This window comes from Narcine bancroftii, chromosome 3 (genome assembly GCF_036971445.1).
Source record: "Narcine bancroftii isolate sNarBan1 chromosome 3, sNarBan1.hap1, whole genome shotgun sequence".
Taxonomy (NCBI): Eukaryota; Metazoa; Chordata; class Chondrichthyes; order Torpediniformes; family Narcinidae; genus Narcine; species Narcine bancroftii.
The window spans coordinates 220,141,199-220,161,490 of record NC_091471.1 but is presented as its reverse complement, the minus strand read 5'-3'; the positions used below and the strand labels follow the sequence as shown (position 1 = coordinate 220,161,490).

The 20,292-nt window shown below is 43.9% G+C and overlaps 1 protein-coding gene across 3 annotated transcripts in view; it reads left to right on the top strand.

Moving 5' to 3' along the window:
• cfi (complement factor I) overlaps positions 1 to 20,292 on the top strand; it is a 104,591-nt gene that overhangs the window by 9,661 nt on the left and 74,638 nt on the right. Inside the window, exons 2-3 of one of the 3 annotated variants that reach the window (XM_069926658.1) lie at positions 2,952 to 2,987; positions 16,205 to 16,252. The exons of 1 other annotated variant lie outside the window; for it this stretch is intronic. In XM_069926658.1, coding sequence (XP_069782759.1) covers positions 2,952 to 2,987; positions 16,205 to 16,252 — 84 coding nt within the window. The remainder of the gene's footprint in view (positions 1 to 2,951; positions 2,988 to 16,204; positions 16,253 to 20,292) is intronic. One more of the 3 variants, XM_069926659.1, reaches the window with a different exon arrangement.

Here is a 20,292-nt window from a genome sequence, read left to right as displayed (position 1 = left end):
TTTACAGCACAGAAACAGGCCAGTTTGGCCCTACTTGTCCATGCTGAACATCTTCTCCCACCCAGTCCCACTAACCTGCATTCAGCCCATAACCCTCCACACCTATCCTGTCCATATATCTATTAACAAGGAAAATGTGTACCTGTGGAAGGCAAAATAACACAACCATTGTGTTTGGGGTTTTCATCCTTTTCTGACTCTTTTTTATTCTAAGTATGCAAAATAATAGAATTTAAGCTGTGAAATCCCAGCAACGTTACATGGGTCACATGATCAACACAGAGTAATGGCGCATAAACACGTTAGATAAAAACACCCATAAATTAGTGGTTAAAACAATTTAAATCAACTGTAAAACATAATAACATTAGCAATGAACAATATACATTAAGACTTATAATATAATTCATCTTCCAAAGAAAACATTTAGTAACTTTAAGAAAGGTAGCAAGCAGTCTGAAGAACTGGAAGGGAGGGGCTGAGGAGGTGCACATGGTGTGCATTGCCAAACTCATTCCCACCGGAAATATTATTAAAATGGCATTAAATACAAATATTTCATTGAAATAAAATTCACAAGTACAGAATTGAGAATAAAAATTATTAAACCCCATTTTAAACTCTGTTACACCATTTCAACATCACTTCTCAATCTCACACTGACCTGTCCATCCTGGGCATTTTCCACTGCCAAAGAGAGGCCAACACAAACTAGACGAACAGGGCCTTCTCTTCTGCCTTGGTGGTCTACAGCCCAATGGTATCATTATCAAATTTGTATACTTCAGGTACCTGCAGCCCTAGGGCTCCTCTCTCTTCTTCCTAATCCCCCCAGGTTCCTTTTAACCCCTTTTTTTCCCCAAACCCCTCTCCCCAAGCACCCTGTCATCCATTTTTGCTTTCTGCCCCTAATATAAAGTTTGTTTATTATTATCTGATTGTACATATACAACCCAATGAAAGATCACCTCTCCAAACCACACAAAAACATAGTACATAATAATTAAAAACAATATCTATATAAGTATTTGGGATGATGTACTCAGTTACAGGACACTGTTCATCAGTCTCAGCCTGTGGGAAGAAGCTATTCCCTAGCCTGGCGGTCCTAATTTTTATGCTCCTGTATCTCCTTCTTGGTGCTAGTAGGTTGATGATATTGTGCGCTGGATGGAAAGAGTCTTCTATAATTCCTTCAGTCCCATTTAGACAAGGCTCCCAGTTAATGTCTATAAAGGAAAGGGAGACCCCAGTGATCCTCTCAGCTGTTTTGATGATCCTCTGTATAGACTTCTAGTCTGATGCTATGCAGCTACCATATTGCACAATGACACGGCCAGACAGGACACTCTCACTTGTACTCCCGAAAAAGGTTGTCAAGATGGGGACCAGTAGCCTTGCCCTCCTCAGCCCCTTAGGAAGTGTTGGCACTGCTGCAACTTCCTGACTAATGAGGAGGTGTTGTGAGTCCAGGATAGGTCATCCCTTATAGGCACACCAAGGAACTTTGTGTTCTCCACTCTCTCCACAATGGAACCATTGATGTGTAATGGAGAATGGTCGACCTTCCCCCTCCTGAAATCCACAGTCATTTCCTTTGGCTTGTTCACAATAAGGCATGGGTTGTTCTCATACCATTTTACAAACCTTTCAACCATCTCTCTGTAATCAGACTCATCATTGATGCAGTTGAAGCCAATTACTGTTGTATCATCAGAAAACTTGATGATCCTGTTTGAACTGAAGCCAGTAGAGCAGTCGTGAGTCAGCACCATGAACAATAGTAGGCTGAGCCCATAGTCCTGAGATCCACCAGTACTCAAAGTGAAGGGGCTTGAAGTTTTGCTGCCAACCCAGACAGACTGTGTTCTTTCCATCGAGGTCCAGAATCCAGCTGCAGAGAGGCAGCTGTTGTGTCCCAGCGAGGACAGTTTATCCACCAGTCTCCGAGGTATGATCGTGTTGAATGCCGAGCTGAAGTACTTTACCTGCTGGGTCTCCTATTCCCAACTTTGACTGGTTCTATTGGGCCATTATCCCTTCCTTATCTGCTTCCGCCTCTGTCTCCACTCTCCCCTCTTCCAAGCCTATCTCTGATAGCTTTTCTCCTCTCTCCTCTCTATCTACCCATCACACACCAGCTGCTGTCTCCCAACAACACCCCATCCCCTTCCCCACCTGGGCCAATCGGCCCATCATCTCAGCTAGTTCCAACTATCATCCACCAGCCCCTCTCTCCTTCATCCCATCTCTCACCTCTTTATATGGTTATCTCCCCTCTACAGTCCTGACCGTTGTGTTTCATGCCAATTATCAGTCATTTGTGTATGGGGCATAATATTTCTGTATCAACAACTATCTATCTCTGCCGTTTAAAAATTCACCCTTAACTAGGAGATCATTGCTTTTCCACTGAACACACTCATCCCCGGGGATCAGAGTGTTCTACCTTCAATTGGAAATGGGTGACTTTCTGCTGTCCCTTTTCCATTGGTTTTATCAGCATGCCGGCGTCAGCAAATGCCAGGGATATGAGTGGGGTAGCGGCGGTTAATCCCAGGCAAGAAATTACATCATTTGACACTGGCGTTCAGACAATGTTCCTTTTCCACTGGACCCTGTCCCAGTAAATTTCCAGTTAATTCCTGGGACAGGGTGCCAGTGGAAAAAGGTTTATAGTGTCTTGACCCAAAACATGGCCTACCCCTGCTGGGTTGGCTGCATTCCTCGCCAGTCAGTAGATTTCAAAATCTGTTACATTGTTCCACAGTGTGGTCATTGCTTTTCCAACAAACTAGCATTAGTGGGTATGACAGACACCCACGTGCGTTGACGTAGAGCTTCAGAGTGTTAGAATCAAGGAGTCAGAGTCATTCGGGTATATAAATGTGTATTGTTATGATCACGTCAGCAATCTTTACCTCACAAGAAACTTTGGCAACTTTTTCCAGGTTCCGTTACCACACGAGGACAAAGAAGCTGAAGCTGTAAGAGCTGAAATCCTTTTTAACCCCGTAATTGTGCTTGAATGTTATTTAGCTGTGTTGTTGGAAAAAGGGCAGCACAAATAAATTGCCACAATAAACAATATCCCATCTTAATATGAACATGTATGGTGTCAACATGCTTCTTGTCTCAGTAGCTCAGAAGTCTGAATCCTCGTCTTGCATAATTAAGTAAGGAGAACAGATCCATTTACATGATTCCCAATTCACTCTAACCATGGTGATATACAATTAGACTTTACCATTGGACTCCAATTCTCTTACTACACAAGGCTTTTGATGTCCTTATTACTTCTCTAACCTGCATGCCTATTATCAGTCATTTGTGTATGGGGCATAATATTTCTGCATCAACAACTATCTATCTCTGCCGTTTAAAAATTCACCATTATTTTTCCTTTGTAATTTTCGGTATTTCTATTTGTATCACATTGGATACCATTTACCTAATTTCACAGAATCTGACTGCATCTTCCCCGTAGTCCATGTTGAATTGGTTTTGTGTCATCAGCAATTGGAGATATATTACAATAGAACATAGAGCAATACAGCACAGTACAGGCCCTTCAGCCATCAATGTTGTGCTGACCCATTTATTCCTTCCTAAAAAAAAGTAATAAACTCTCCCTCCCCCTATAACCCTCTATTTTTCTTTCATCCGTGTGTCTGTCTAAGAGTCTCTGAAATACCCCCAATGTTTCTGCTTCCACCACCATCTCTGGCAAGGCATTCCAGGCACCCACAATTTTTTGTGTAAAAACCTTATCCTTTATGTCTCTCCTAAACTTCCCTCCCTTAATTTTGTACATATGTCCTCTGGAGTTTGCTGATCCTGCCCTGGGAAATGGGTGCTGGCTGTCCACCCTATCTATTCCCCTCATCTTGTAGACCTCTATCAAGTCTACTCTCATCCTTCTATGCTCCAAAGAGAAAGTCCCAGCTCTGCTAACCTTGCCTCACAAGACTTGTATCCCAATCCAGGCAACATCCTGGTAAACCTCCTCTGCACCCTCCCATAGCTTCCACATCCTTCCTATAATGTGGTGACCAGAATTGATTACGTGTGGTCTCACCAGAGATTTGTAGAGTTGCAGCATGACCTCTCTATTCCTGATCCCCCTATTAATGAAGCCCAGCATCCCATAGGCCTTCTTAACTATCCTATCAACCTGTGTGGCAGCCTTGAGGGATGTATGGATTTGAACCTCTGTTCATCCACACACTTTAGTAACCAACCATTAACCCTGTACCCAGCCTTCTAGTTAGTCCTTCAAAAATGCATCACTTCACACTTATCCGGATTTAAATCCATCTGCCACTTTTCTGCCAAAGTCTGCATCCTGCCTATATCCTCTTATAACCATCCACAACTCCTCCAACCTTTGTGTCATCCATATCTTACTAACCCATCCTTCCACCTCTTCATTCAGGTCATTTATAAAAATCACAAAGAGTAAGGGTCCCAAAACAGATCTTGATGACACTCCACTAGTCGCCAACCTCCAGGCAGAATACTTTCCTTCCACTACTACTCTCTGCTTTCTTCCTACAAACCAATTTTTTATCCGCACAGCAAATGTTTCACTGATCCCATGCTTCATGACTTTCAGGATGAGTCTCTCATGGGGGACCTTGCTAAGATCCATGTAGTCCACATCTACTTCCCTACCCTCATCAATTTCTTTGGTTACCTCCTCAAAAAACTCAATTAGGCTAGTGAGGCACGACCTTCCCTTCACAAAGCCAAGCTGATTATCCTTGATTAGATTGTACTTCTCCAAATGCTCTTAGATCCTATCCTTAAGAATCATCTCCATTAGTTTGCACACCACTAACACAAGACTCACCGGTTTATAATTCCCAGGATTCTCCCCATTACTTTTTTAAAACAAGGGGACTACATTTGCCATTTCCAATCCTCCGTCACATCCCCTACAGCCAAAGAGGACGCAAAGATCATAGCTACTACCCCAGCGATCTCTTCTCTCACTTCCCACAACAGCCTGGGGTATATTGCGTCCAGCCCCAGCAACTTCAATCTTGATGTTTTTAAGAAGATCCAACATTTCCACTTCCTTAATTTCCACATTGTCCAATGCACGGGCCTGTTCAATTTTAATCTCACCATGATCAAGGTCCTTTTCTCTTGTAAATACTGATGCGAAGTATTCATTTAAGACCTCCCCAACCTCCTCTGCTTCCAGGGACGTTTCCTCCTTTATCTTCTGGCAGCCCCACTTTCATTCTCATCATCCTTCTGTTCTTCACATACGCATAGAATGCCTTGGGGTTTTCTTTAATTCTGCATGTCCCTTTCAAGCTCTCCCATGTCCTTTCTTAAGCTCATTCCTGGCTACCATACATTTATCATGAACCCTTCCTGTTTCCTGCTTCCAATATCTAATATATGCTTCCTTCTTCCTCTTGACTAGTTGTCTGACCTGTTTCATCAGCCACTGTTCCCTTTTCCTACCATCTTTTCCTTATCTCAGTGGGACAAACCTATCCTGAACCCAGCACAAGTGGTCCCTAAACTTTCTCCATGTTACTTCTGTGCTTTCACCCTTAAATATCAGTTCCCAATTTATTCGCGCTTGTTCCTGCCTCATCTCTTCATAATAATCCCTTCCCCAGTTAAACACTTTCCCATTTTGACTGTTTTTATCCTTTTCCATAGCTATGTTGAAGCTGAGGGAGTTGTGGTCTCTCTCACCAAAATGCTCCCCTATTGAGAGGTCCTCCACCTGACAAGGTTCATTCCCCAGAACCAGATCCATAATGGCCTCTCCTCTCGTCGGCCTATCATATACTGTGTCAGGAGTCCTTCTTGTATACACCTGACAAATTTAGCCCCATCTATCCCACTTGCAGTCAGAAGGTGCCAGTCATTATTGGGGAAGTTGAAATCACCCAAAACTACAAACTTGTATTTCCTGCTCCATTCCAAAATCTGCCTGCTTATCTGCACCTTGGTTTCCTGAGGGCCATTTGGGAGCCTATGGACTACTCCCAGCACAGTGATAGCTCCCTTTCTATTTCTGATTTCCACCCACACTGACTTTCCCTCTACAGCATCCTCCCTTTCTATAGCCGTGATACTACCCCAGACCAGTAATGCTACCCCCTCCCTCTACTATCCTACATCCTATTCTTTTTAAAACACCTAAACCCCAGTATCTGCATCAGCCAATCCTGCCCTACCTCCAGCCAAGTTTCTTTTACAGCCACAACATCATAGTTCCACGAACTGATCCAAACTCTAAGTTCATCCCCTTTATTCCAAATACTCTTAGCATTGAAAAAAGACACATTATAAACCCTCTAACTGGTTTTGCCCCCTGCCTCTCCTTCATCCCAACTCAGAGCACATAGTATCATGCTTTTGTCTTTCTACCCTAATCTCTGCCTTCACATTCTGTGATGCACTGAGGTGGCAGCTAGCACAAAACTCAAAAGACTGTACAACAGGCTTTATTCCAGTAAAACTCTGAACACCAGCCTTGGTGGCTCCCCGTGTGTCTGGCTCAGCAGGGGCTCACTCAGGTTTATATTCAGGTCAGCTGATTGACACCCAGCCAGGTGGAGTCAGCCCCTTAGGTGGTCTTCCTGCAGTAGGCTGGTGGTCGTATCACCACAGATTCTGATTCCCACCCCCCCCCCCCTGCCAAACCAGTTTAAGCCCTCCCCAACAGCTCTAGCAAACCTGCCCACCAGGATATTGGACCTTCTCCAGATCAGGTGCAGCCTGTCCTTTTTGTATACTTTATCTCCTCCTCCAAACCATTGACTGATTTTGTGCACAGTAGGGGGGGGGGGGGGGCGCGGGGGGGTGTCTGCGCCAATTCATGGACATGACATGTGCACCCATGAACACATCCTTAGCCCAGAGAAGTATATTACCACAAAACATGCATTCTAATTTTAATAATATCTTGTGTGTCTCATATTTAGGCATATATTCAGCATGGTAACAAGCCCTACCAGCCCATGATGCCCACAAATCCCAATTAACCTACAACCCTTCGTACCTTTCAAACGATGGGAGGAAACTGGAGAATCCAGAAGAAATCCATGCAGACACAGGGAGAACATTCAAATTCCTTACAGGCAGTGCAGGATTTGAACTCAGTCGCTGGCGTTATCATGTTGTGCTGATCGCTATGCTAAATATCCCACCCCTGATTGAAGGCCTTCTGAAATTCTAAATGCATCAAATCTACGGGTTCTCCCCTTATCTTTGTTTCTTACCAGTCTTTTCCTATATTCTACTTGTTTCACCCAGTCTGTATGCAGATTAAAGACTCCCGTGATTGTTGTGTTATCCTAATTGCCTGCACATTCTTGATTTATATTATGCCCTACAAAGTGTTATCAACGTTTCTGCTCTTTGCTATTTCGGATAGATTTTACTTACTGATTTTAATGCACTAAGAATTTCACTCTCTCCTATCTTTCCTCCTTTATTATTAGAGCGATACAGACTGGCTGGCCATCAGGCACTCACCCACACTAACATCATTAAGCGGCACCTTGCCTTTAAATCTTTGGCGACTCAAGTACTCATCCAAATACTTTGTAAATGTTTTGAGAGTCTCTGACCCCATCATCCCCTCAAGCAGAGGAATCGTTAGTATAAGTCACATACAAACACTTTAAAACAGATTTTATTTAAAATACTGGAGCTCTGCCCCATACTAGACATGTCAGGGCCTCAGAGCCTTTGCAAAAGCTTTGGAGAGTGCCTAAGAGACTTCACTAATAGATTATTGTTTACAAAAAGGTAACAGATGAAAGAGCTTGTCAGAGCTGCATATTGTCTGGAAGGGAAATGGCTGTTTTAAGAGGGACATGTGCTTTTGCAAGCAGAGAGAGTCATACAGGCTTTGTGTGTGTGTGTGTGGTGTGTGTGTGTGTGTGGGTGGGTAGGTGGGTGGGTGTGAGAGAGAGAGATGGAGATCACTTCTACAATATTAAAGCCAGCAACAGCAGCTGGGACTGGAACAGGACAAGCTGGCAAGCTTGTGGAAACCCCCATTTGGAAGACAGGTTGTGAGTTTATCGTTCAGCCTGGTAAAAGCCCTTGTGGTTCATGTCTGTCTAATGTTTCACTTGGAATAATGGAAACAAAAAGGAACTCTGTGGTGACCTGAATGAAAGGTTATCATCTGGAGAACCCTGAAGGGGCAGGTTTCGTCAGCAAGACACTGGAGTGGCTGATGGAAGTAAATCAGTTGTGGGTGTCCTGGAACAACAAATCTCTCTCTGAAAACTGACAAGAACTTTCTTGAGTAGTAACCATTTACCTTTCAAGCACCAGAGCCTGGTGAACTTCATAAATGTTTAATTCTGTGCACAGTATAAGAATTGCCTGCAACCAGTGAACTTGGAGGAGTGATAAGTGAGATTGGACTGTAAATCAATGAACTTTTCTGAACTTACACACACATTACACACACATGTGCTTAGAATTAGAAGGGGGTTAATTTAAGTTAGTTAAGTCATAAGTGATAAGTTAAAGTTTGATCCTGTTTTCATGTTTAAAGATAATTAAAAGCAACTTTTGTTTAAGTAACCATTTGTCTTGGTGAATATCTATTGCTGTTGGGTTTATGCGTCCTCTGGGCTCGTAACACCTATGATTTCTAGTTTTATACACATCCAATATGAGGAGAAGTTTCTCTGCATCTAGTCTGTTCTCTCTATATATATTCCAAATACCTCAGTCAGGTTGCTCTGTTACCTCCATTCTAAAGAAATCGGCCCAGCCTTTGCAGTCGTTCTTCAACTGTCATATCAGTCATATCTTCACGATTTGCCTCTGTACCCGCTTGTGGTGTTAACAACCACCACACTGGCCACACTCCTACCGGCCTATTGCAGGGGGAAACTGCTGTACCTGCAGGTAGACAACCTGGAAGGATGCCCCCCCACCCCCCCCATGCCAGCTGTCAATCACTGGCCCATATAAAGACTCGAGCCGGAACCTTTGGAGGACACTCAGACACATGAAGCCAGCAAAGGACACCAGGCACACATGGAGCCAGCAAAGATACTAAAACTGGTGTACAAGTTTAAGCTAATTAAAGCCTGTGGACTTTGCGTCAGAATCATTTGCACAACTACAGATCAGTCACCACCATCTTCTGTGGTGGAGGGCAGGATTGTTCACAGCACACAATCAACATTCCGTAAATCAGGACTATAACCTCACTACTCTTATTCTATTCCCTGACTAATGAAAGCAAGTGTTCCATTGTCCCCCTTAACCCAAACTGTGCTGCTATTCATGAATTCTATCTGGGGCCTACTTTTACCCTAATAACTTTCTTGACCTTAACATGTATGTGAAATTCTTTAAAATTTTTATTAATATTGTATGTAAGTGCTGCTTCACCCCCTACTTTACCCACTTAACTTTTTAAGTTCACCCAACACATTCTATACTCCTGTTAGGTTCAATACAAGTCATAGGCTTTGTTTACTTTCGTTATCCAACTGGTCTTGGTCTTATACTGTGGGAGGTCAAATTCTGGGATGATATTAGCAAATTTGATGCACAGTCACCTTAGGGTGTAAATCCATAACTCCCTGAAAGGAGTGGCATAGGTGAATCAGGTGGTGAAAAAGGCTTTTCATTCAACCTGTGGGGAAGAAACTGTCTTTCAGCCTGTTGGTCAGCAGTTCACACACTTGAACCATTTCCCTGATGGGACCAGTGAGCAGAGAGTGGGTCCTTCAAGATGTTTGGCTGCTTTACCTGGACAGTGCGAGATGTGGGGGAGCAGTTGGATGTGTGGATAGATCAGTGGGAGGTGCATGTGGTAAAGTGGAAAGGGAAGCAGTAGGAGGTGAAGGGGGACAGTGCGGGGTGGAATCGTGGGAGGTGAAGGGAAGCAGTGGGAGGTGAAGGGGGAACAGTGCAAGGGGGAGTTGTGTGAGGTGCAGGGGGCAGTAAGAGGGGAAGCAGTGGGAGGGGGAGCAATGGGAGGGAGCAATGAGAGGTTTAGGGGCAGTGGGAAGTGAAGGGGAACAGTGCAAGGGAGAACAATGGGAGAGACAGAAGGGCAGTAGGAGGGGGAGCAGTGTGAGGTGCAGTGGGAGGGGGAGCAGTGGGAGGGGAAATAGGAGGGGGAGCAGTGAGAGGTGCAGAGGGGTAGTGGGAGGGGGAGTAGTAGGAGGTGAAGGGGGAACAGAGCGAGGTGGAGTAGTGGAAAGTGTAGGGGGCAGTGGGAGGTCAAAGGGGAGCCATGGGAGGGGGGAAATGGGAGATGTAGCTAGGTGATTCTATGATTCTGCCACATGATATCACTTGTTTTAGTTATGCATGGTTTCTTCAGCTTATAGTCCATACTTTTTACCTTTTGAGGATATTTTGTCCCAGAACTTGCTTTGAAAGCGTTCCATTTGTCAATTGGAGCGTTGGCTGTACTTGGATGATCCATGTCATCTTCCCTCAAGTCCTGTATTGAATTTAACTGTCCCCATTTCAGGACCTTGGTTTCCAGTCTGTCATAGAGTCATGGAATCATGGAGAGATGCAGAAGGTGGTCATTCGGCCCATAAATTCTCTACCTTTTTTTTAAATTCTCCCCACATTTTATTGGACTCCTCCTGGGTCCTACTACATACCTACAAGCAAGATACAATTTATGACATCCAACAAACCTACTTCCCACACATCTCTGGGGTGTTGAAGGAAACCATAGCTCCTGGAGGAAACCCAATTTGTCACAGGTTGGAGCTTGTAAACTTCACACTAACAGCAACCAAGGACAGAATTGTACCTGGGTCTCTGCCCTACTGTGTGGTCATTAATGTCATTTATAGAGTTATGGTCACTCTCTGCAAAATGCTCTTCCCCTGTCACCCCACCACATTCCCAGAGATTAGATCCAATATATTGACAATTCCCTTGTTGGACAATCCACATCTGGTTTCACCTCCAAGTATTTTACACCAATATAAAATGTGATTGAATTATCTGAGAGTTTCAGGTTTCAAACTTCCTCCCCACTTTCAGGGAGTTGGATTCAGAGTTAAAATTGACATTTATTATTGCAAGGCACAAATTTCTGTGGATAAGCAGTAAGAGGCCCTTCTGGCCACCAAACTAATATCCCTCAATTACACCAGTAATCCCTGTACATTTTTGAAGGGTGGGAGGAAGTTAATTCCTTATCATACAAAGTCCTTTCAGACGATGCTGGATTAATACCCGGGTCTCTGGCTAACTGCACCGCTCAATATGCTGGAGAAACTCACCAGTTAAAGCAGCATCTTAAGGAAGTAAAATCACAACCTTCTGGAGAAACTAAGCAAATCAAACAGTGTCCTTAATGTAGCAAAGGCAGAGATACATAACTGATGTTTCAGACTTGAGCCCTTAATGAGTATGCAATTTTTCAGGTATCACTTAGGTGCTGCATGACCTGCTGAGTTTCTCCGGCACTTTTGTGTATTGCACGACAATCCCTGCAGACGTTCCTGTTTAACTCCAATTAACAATTTTATTGGTGCCCCCCCCCACCACACCCCCAAGTGAGTTGCTGAGCGCTAAAGTGATCTACTCTCTGCTTATTTACTGCACATCACTGTGCTGAGATGATCTCTATCAAGAGAACAAATAATATTCTTTGTGTTCTCTGGAGTGGAAAATTATCTCTCCTTGAGAAAAATAGCAGTGACTGCTGGAGCTGCTGTAATGGCAGCACTGCTGAGACAGATTATGTTATATTATATATTAAGAATAGATATGTTTTTCAGAGATACATTGAGGGTTTTGTTTTAGTTAAGGTCACAAACACAAACACTTCACAACACAGATCTCATTTAAAATGCCAGAGCTCTGCTCAAGCCAGACGATTCAGGCTCCGAGTGCCTTTGCATACACTTTGAAGAGTGCCTATAGAGACGTCACAAGTAGGTGTAAATTGGACATGCTGTGGAGTAATGGATTATTGTTTTGGAAAGCAACAGATGAACAAACTTGGAAGATTAGGACCAGAGCCGCAGTCTGTCTGAATGCAGTTTCTTGTTCTAAGAGAGTCATGTGGTTTTCTCTGAGAGAGAGAGAGAGAGAGAGAGAGAGAGAATTCAGTTCTACAGTTCAGCAGCAGCAGCTGGGACTGGAACAGGACAAGTTGGAAAGCTTGTGGAAAAACCCCATTTTTAAGATGGGGTTAGTTCAGCCTGTTCAAAGCCCTTGTGGTTCATACAAGAGGAGATGGCTGGCTGTGTGGTGTTTCACCTGAGATAAGGGAAACAGAAAAGGAACTCTGTGGTGACCTGAAAGGAAGAGGTTATCATCAGGAAAACCCTGATGGGACTAGTTTCTTCAGCAAGACACTGATGTGGCTGATCGGAAGGAATCAGTTTGTGTCCAATAAGCAACAGATCTCTCTCTCTGAAAACAGAGAAGAATTTTACTGAGCTGTAACCATTTACCTTTCAAGCACCAGCACCTGGTGAAGATGGATAAATGTTAAATTCTGCACACAGTGTAAAAATTGCCTAATACCAGTGAATTTGGAGGAGTGAGAAATGAGATTGGACTGTGAATCAAAGAACATTTCTGAACTTATACACATTACATATACATGCGCATAGAATTAGAAGGGGGTTAAGTTAGGTTAAAAGTAATTAGTTAAGGCAGGGGGGTCAAACTCAAATTCACGGAGGGCCAAAATTAAAAACTTGGACTAAGTCGAGGGCCGAACTAAATATTTATTGAAAATTTTCAACAACATCTGCATGTTTTCTCTTCTTTCAACATATGTAATGTTAAACTTTAGGATATAACTTTAGGAGGATAATGTTACAGGTCAGGAGTAGGTAGCTCAAGTTCACCCTTTGCTTGACCTGAGGTCAGGGACCTATTTGGTCCCTGTGGAGATGTAGTCAGCATTCACAGGCTGTGTCCATTTTGGCCTGCATCAGGACTCAGCATTTCCTGCTCACTCCTCAGGTTCTAGGCCTCTATTCACCCTCAACCCACCATCCCTCTACCTGACCAGTCCTTTACCCAACCTCTACTCACCCCTCACTCCACTCGCTCTGCCTCTACCCACCCCATCCTATACACACCCCTCTACTGCCTCTCCCCTCAACCTGTTCCTCCCTCTACCTGTCTCTCACCCTCTAATCACCCCTCCCCTACTTGCCCTGCCCCTCCCCTTTTACCTCTTCCCTATCCACCCCTCCTTCTACTCATCCCTCCCTCTAACTGCCCCTCGCACCACCATAACTTCCCCTGCCCATTACTCCTCACCTACACCCTCTGCCCACCCCTGCTTACCCACCCACTCAGGCCCAGCGCGCTGCCGATCAGCCTTAGTGGACAGCCACCATCTCTCTCTTCACGTGCAGGGCCGAACCAGCCGTCCCTGGGGTCCGCGCGGGTGCAAGCGCTGAAGGCCGTGGCGACCGGGAGAAGTGCGCTCGCGCTGTGGAAGGGCCGTCCGGTGCCAGTCGCGCGGGGCTCGCGCTGCCCGGGGGCCGTGCGCAGCCTGCCATGCCCGTCGCGCCAACAGGAAATCACAGGCACTCGCCAATCCGCCGCACCGCTTGACAGGTGGGAGAAGTGACTGGTTATGCGGGGAGCCTACCAACCGGCTTGCCGGCTGATGACATCGACAGACTTCTCGTGTTACAATTTCTCGTGTTACAATGGGGAAGGATGTGCAATGAAGGGGGAGGATGGTGGGGGTGACATTACCAAAAAACAGCATCGGCTCTCGCTGCAGGGCGGGCCACCTCTAATACATTTTTGAAATGATCTTGCGGGCCAAATGTAATTATATCCCACGGGCCAGAGTTTGACATGTGTGAGTTAAGGTTTGATCCTGTTTTTATGTTTAAAGATAATGAAAAGTAACTTTTGTTTAATTAACCATTTATCTTGGTGAATTTCTATAGCTACTAAGTTTTGGGGACCTCTGGGCCCGTCACACTTCTGCTGGTGTGGATCTGGGGGGGATGGGGGGAGGGAAGAGGAGATACAGCGCTCCTTCCCAGGGTTCTACTACCTAGTCCAACGACCAACTGCTCTGTACAGGCTTTAAAAGGCCCGTTAAAGGAGCTGACCGTGGTTCATTTTTAAATCCTACGACCACAGAGTCTGAGCCCAAGATGGCAGCACCTGGATTCAGCAGCATCCTCAAGGGGATGCAAACTCTGGGGAAGCAGAGGACTAGTGCAAGATACCATAAAACAGGGAGACAACTCCCATGCACACCCACCCCCCGTATGAGAAGGAGAAGACCGCAGCGGAGGACCAGTGATGTGCTCTGCAGCTAAAGAACACACAGCAGCAGTGGGATTTATGCGGCTCAAGGTGGGGATCCCACACAAGCTGCATGCTGCTGGTGACTTTCGGTCAAAAACTCACACCCGGCTGTGAACTGCTGAAGACTGGCTTGAGACTGGCTGAAGGGAATCCGGGTATCGGATCCGGGATGTGAGAGGGGGCTGAGGATGCAGAAGGCTTCTTGATCATGTTGGAAGTTTGAATCCGCAGCTCAGGTTACTGATAGAACCATAGAACAGAACATAAAACAGGTCATTTGGCCTTTCTAGTCTGGGCCGACCACTATTCCACTAGTCCCAATGACCTGCTCTCATTCCATAACCTTACAGACATTTCCCATCCATGTATCTTTTGAATTTTTCTTAAAACCTAAAATCGAGCCTGCATTCACAACATGACATGGCAGCTTATTCCACTCTCCCACCACTCTCTGAGTGAAGAACTTACCCGTAATGTTCCCCCAAACCTTCCCCTTTCAGCTTAACACTGACCTCTCGTATTTATCTCTAATCTAAGTAGAAAAAGCCTACTCGAATCCTGTCTATACGTCTCATAAACATAAACCTCTATCAAATCTCCCCTCATTTTTCTTCGCTCCAAGGAATAAAGTCCTAACCTGTTTAATTATTCCCTGAAATCACTCCTGAAGACCTAGCAACATCCTAGTAAATCTTCTCTGCACTCTTTTAAACTTATTGATATCCTTCCTGTAGTTTAGTGACCAGAACTGTACACAATATTCCAAATTTGGCTTCATCGATGTCATAAACAACTTCAACATAACATCCCAACTCCCATCCTCAATACTTTAATTTATAAACATTAAGATGCCAAAAAGCTTTCCGATGAATTGGACTGAAGTTTCTGAGGCTGGGGGAGTGCTGGATATGAATTTTTGGACACACAGTGACTCTGAGGGGGAATTTCTTTTGCATTTATCCTCTGACTGTAAGGGGCGCCGGGCAATTTCTGCTGGTGACGAATTAGATCAGAGACAAAAGTCAATTTTGTGCAATGGTTTATAACATGACAATAAAGGAAATGAATCATTTGAACTTTCTCTCCTTCTGCTGATCTTTCTGTGAGTCTAAAAATTGGCAGAATATATCAACATATAACATCGCCCAGGTGAGTTTTAAAACTAGTGGTTAATTTCTGCCATTAATTTTCCATCACTATTAATAATCACATAACTTATCATGACCAGTGAAATATCATTTTTAATCATTTACAACATTTTATTTTCTTTCCTGTGTAATGACAGTGATCATATTTGCATTGCTGCTAGCAATGTCTTAAGGATCATTGTTTCCGTTTGATTATACTTGGCTGCCAGCAGGGGGCTGACACAGACAAAGAGATTGCTGATGAGAGATGTGTAATGGAGGCTTATAGCCTTATGGCTGCCTCATAGGCTTCTTACAGCAACTTTAAAGTAAAGAACCTTTTCCTTCATCTATGTTTTGTCTAAGAACTCACACATGCAAATAGAAGATGAAACACTCTTCTGTGCACTCGAAATAAAATTCTCATTTGCCAGAGAAATCGACAGAGAACCAATAATCTTCTCAAATAATCTCTGTTTTAAAGCTGAGACAATAAACTCCCCATGTTGATTAGGAATGAAGTATCTGCAGTCCATCCAAGATGTGATTTAGACTCAGAACAATGCAATTGAATCTTAACTGTCCTCTGAAATGCTTGTAGAAGTGAGAGTGAAATGCTTTACCCATAACATGTGCATCTCGCAATGAATATTCCCTTATTGTAATTTAAAAAAAGCATGAGGGCATTTTCAATGTTTTAATTTGGTTCAAATTTCTGTGGTCAGAATTACAAAAATGTTCTCTGGCTAATCTGTTTATGTTCATGTAAAATTAATTGTTTTCATCAGGGGCAAGCAAAAAATCTCCAACAAATGGACATTAACTCCACCCAACCAGTAAGTCTATGCTTTAATATTTATTTGTATTTGAATGGAAACATCATGATTTTTTTTCCGATTCATGTCAATATTGCAGGATGTGGTTATATGGCCCTTGAAAACACTTGGGCAAGTATATGTAAAAAATTGAAAATACAACAGCTCTGCGACCTCACATGTGCAAATCCTTAATAATCTGTCTGAATATATGTATATATTTAAAGTCATGGAACATGCAAACATGCCGTTCAGCTCATCTTCTCCATGCTAGCCATCAAATAGTTTACTACACATCCAGTTTCCTTGCATTTGACCCTAACCTTTTTTGCCATGGCATTTCAATTGCTCATCTTAAATGTTTTTAAAGTACTTACCATTACCTCTCTCCAGGTCAGTGTGTTGCAATCAATTGTAGTCAACAAAAGAGTTGGAGAAACTCAGCAGGTACACAGTGTGCACAGAAAGTAAAAGACTGTCATTATTCCAGGCTTCAGCCCTTCTTCAAGATTGTCGAGAAACACTTATCAGCTTCCTTCCCTCCCACCTATTCCCTGCTAGCCTGTGCTTCTCCCCCTTTTAATTCAGGCTCACTTTAAAATTATTCAAAGGTCTTTGTGTTCACAATCCTTTGAGGAAGAACATCTCCAAGATGCCACACTTAGAGTGATAAAAATATCACTTCATCTCTGTTTTAAATGAACAAATCCTTATTGCTGAAGGGTGCCCCCTTTTTCTGGATGGGGATGCAGGACACAAAGAACTAATTTTCTGTTAACATCCATCGTAGAATTAAGAGATCATTATTGTACACAATACTCAAAACTGTATAACATGGGCTTCAAGATCCCCCTTTTTTCTAATCTTCTTCCTTTCCTATCATTTATTGAGCATTTGCTCACTTATTAGTTAATCTGAATGCTGTAATCTTTCCCTTCAAGTCATAGAGTTGTACAAAAAGGAGCAGGCCCTTTGGTCCAACTTGTCCATGCTGACCAAGTTGCCATCCTGAGCTTCTTTCATTTCTTTGTATTTGGCCCATGGCCCATGTCCCTTTACATCTTTCTTACCCATGAGAAATATGCTGTGTGAATTAAATTTTTCATTTTGTTCCTATCTAACCGCAACCTGGAACATTCTCATTACCAACCTTAGAATCAATGTCCAGATTATTGGCAAATCTTTTAAGTGTGGCCATACACACACTTTTTTTTCAAATGGCAAGGATCACAGATTTAAGGTGAATGGCCAAAGAACCAAAAAGGACATCGTTTCCCACATAGCAAATTGCTGTGATCTGGAATTCAATGTCTGGAGTGATGTACTGTAGTGGATGATATTTGTGCTCATATGCTATTATGTTGGAATAATGAGACCACACCTGAAGTTGTCAGCCAGCGAAGAGAAAAGCGTTTATTACAGTGTTATCAGGCTTGATATAGACACACTACATGTGACCTGGCATCATGACATCTGAAGTGCTAACGACCTCATGATGTAGCTACATTGAGTCGGCCAAGGCTTCTCAGTAGATCGACGGGTGCTGCTGAGTCACTATGCCACGTGGCTGTAGTAGCTAGTTGCCAGTCGATAGGAGACTGTTGTGTCCAGCTTGTCACAAGAGAGACGCTCACTCCCTCAGCTCCCCCCAGAAACAGGGGTAAGCAACCAACTGGGTCAGCGGTTCCAAATTAGTGCAGATGTTCCGCCATAGAACCGAGCAGGGAGAGCGAAACTGACTTGCCATTCGTAGTACAATGTCGGACCATTGTGTATGAAGGTTGCTGGGGGAGGAAGTGATATGTATCGTACATCCTAACAAGGCTCAATCTAGTAGAAAGCCACAAACAATTATTGACAACATGAATAAATATAGTAGGAATCATGTGATACACTTAACGTATGCAAAAGGTAATCACTGACAGTTGCAAAAGTCAGAGTTGATTACAGACGATTACATTTAAGGCACATGAGAAATCCAGAACAGTATCAAACATTTGAGACACATTACCAAAACTGAAAGTCCATACTGTAAGCAGGTTGTTGGTAATTGTGAGAGTCTATAGTGCAAATCTCAAAGTCTGGTAGGAAAGAGTCTGGTAGAAAGTCAAGTAGCAGCTAAAGTCTGCAATGACACACAGGAGCTTGTAGGTGGCGCTCTGCTGAGTGACTGTCCATTGCTGCTTAATATCTGTAGTGTCATACAGGTGTTGACAGGTGGCGCTGTACTGAGTTACTGTCCATTGCTGCTGGAAGTCTGTAGGCTGGACTATGCTGAGCGGTGCTGCGCTGGGACTGAAAAACCTGCACTATCTGCATGGTCAGCAGGAAAAGGCCTCAGTAGCATCAACGGCAGGCAATGTTGTACTGAACGAGTGACTGAAAACCTATTACAATCTGCCTTGTCGGCAGGAAAAGGTCTCATTGGCATCATCAACAGGCAGCTTTTTTTATGCTTTAGTTCACAGCTTAATCCTGGGTCACAGAATCTCTCATCAAGGGGATGGCTGGCTACCCCCGGGTCGTGTGATCTTGACACGGGAGAGTAAATGGTTGTCCCCTGGAGTGCGGGCTTCTTCTCTCGAGGAGGGGTTGCTGGTCATTCCTGGGTCGAGTGGTCTTTGAGGGAGGCTGATGAAACATGGGGGGGGGGTGTTCCCTCCAGTCACAGGTGCTGAGATGCAGACCTCCCGAAGTACGAACAGGAAAGTTTTAAATGTCTGTGCTGCCTGCTGCAGACAACTTGCTGATAAATGACCACCTCAGTGTAATGGAGTGTGGGGTGCAGTAACATTCTGGAGAAACTGAGACGCTAATGCTATGCTGTGTCGAGCAAAAAACATGTAGCCTTTTGATGTCTGCGGACAGTTTAAAATATTGCTGATAAGCGTTCCCCTGACCTTGCAACTTGTTGCGCAGTTCATGAGGCACATAAGGCATCAGATTTGCCTACTCCAAGTCACCAAAGTGAGTGAGTAGGTAATAAAGCAGTCTTACAAATGTCTATGACCCCCCCCCCCCCAACTTGCTGTTCATTCAGATGACTGTGGAGGGAAGAGCGACTTGGCCTCCTGGTAATTTATTTGCTGAACTGTGATGTGACACTGATTGATTTGCAGTCATTCATAGCTATGGTCAACTGGAGCAGTGCGAAAGTAAGTTCAGCTGGGTCAGGCGGTCCGTCATTTGTTCCTGGCACATTTGAGTGTTATTGTAAGCAAGCTGCTTGTTGCTGCAAATGATTTGAGCTTGGGCCTTCAGCGTGCACATCGAGCGTGTTCATTATTTATTGTTGGCACGTTGCTTTTGAGCATATCTGTTGTAGGGTCTAGCTACCAGCTAGACCCAATGAGGTAGATGTTGTTTGTGCTCATACGGCATCATATTGAAATAATGAGACCACACCTGAAGTTGTCAGTCAGTGAAGAGAAAAGTGTTTATTACAGTGTTATCAGGCTTAATATAGACACATAGCATATGACCGTTGGTTGCAGCAAAGTCAATTTTGTCATTCAAGTAAAAGTTGGATAGGTATATGGATGTGAGGGGATTGGAGGGTAATGGGCAGGGTGCAGATAAGTGGGACTAGAGGAGATCACTTAAATCGGTACGGACTAGAGGGGCCGAGATGGCCTGTTTCTGTACTGTAATTGTTATATGGTTACATATGGTTATCCTGGGTGATTTGACGTCTATATTGCAACCTCTCCATGTCTGCTTGAACAAGCCATTCGAAGACCATGTGCGCAAGGAAAGGAATACATGGATGTTGAGTGCAGAAAAGTCATTTACAAAAGGCGGGGAAATGCATGCTGCATCACTTGATGTGCTGTGTAACTTCGTGCTCAAGGCATGGGACCAAGTTAATGTAGAGAGTTTGATAAAATCATTTTAAAAGTGCAGTATCTCTCGAGCAGTTGATGGCATGGAAGATGATTTATTGTGGGACACTGATGACGAAGCTGAAACCATCGCATCAGATACAGAAAGGAACCCATATGGTGACGGTTTAAACAGTGAGAGTATGGATGTACTTGCTGCATCTTTGCTTCAGACGATGG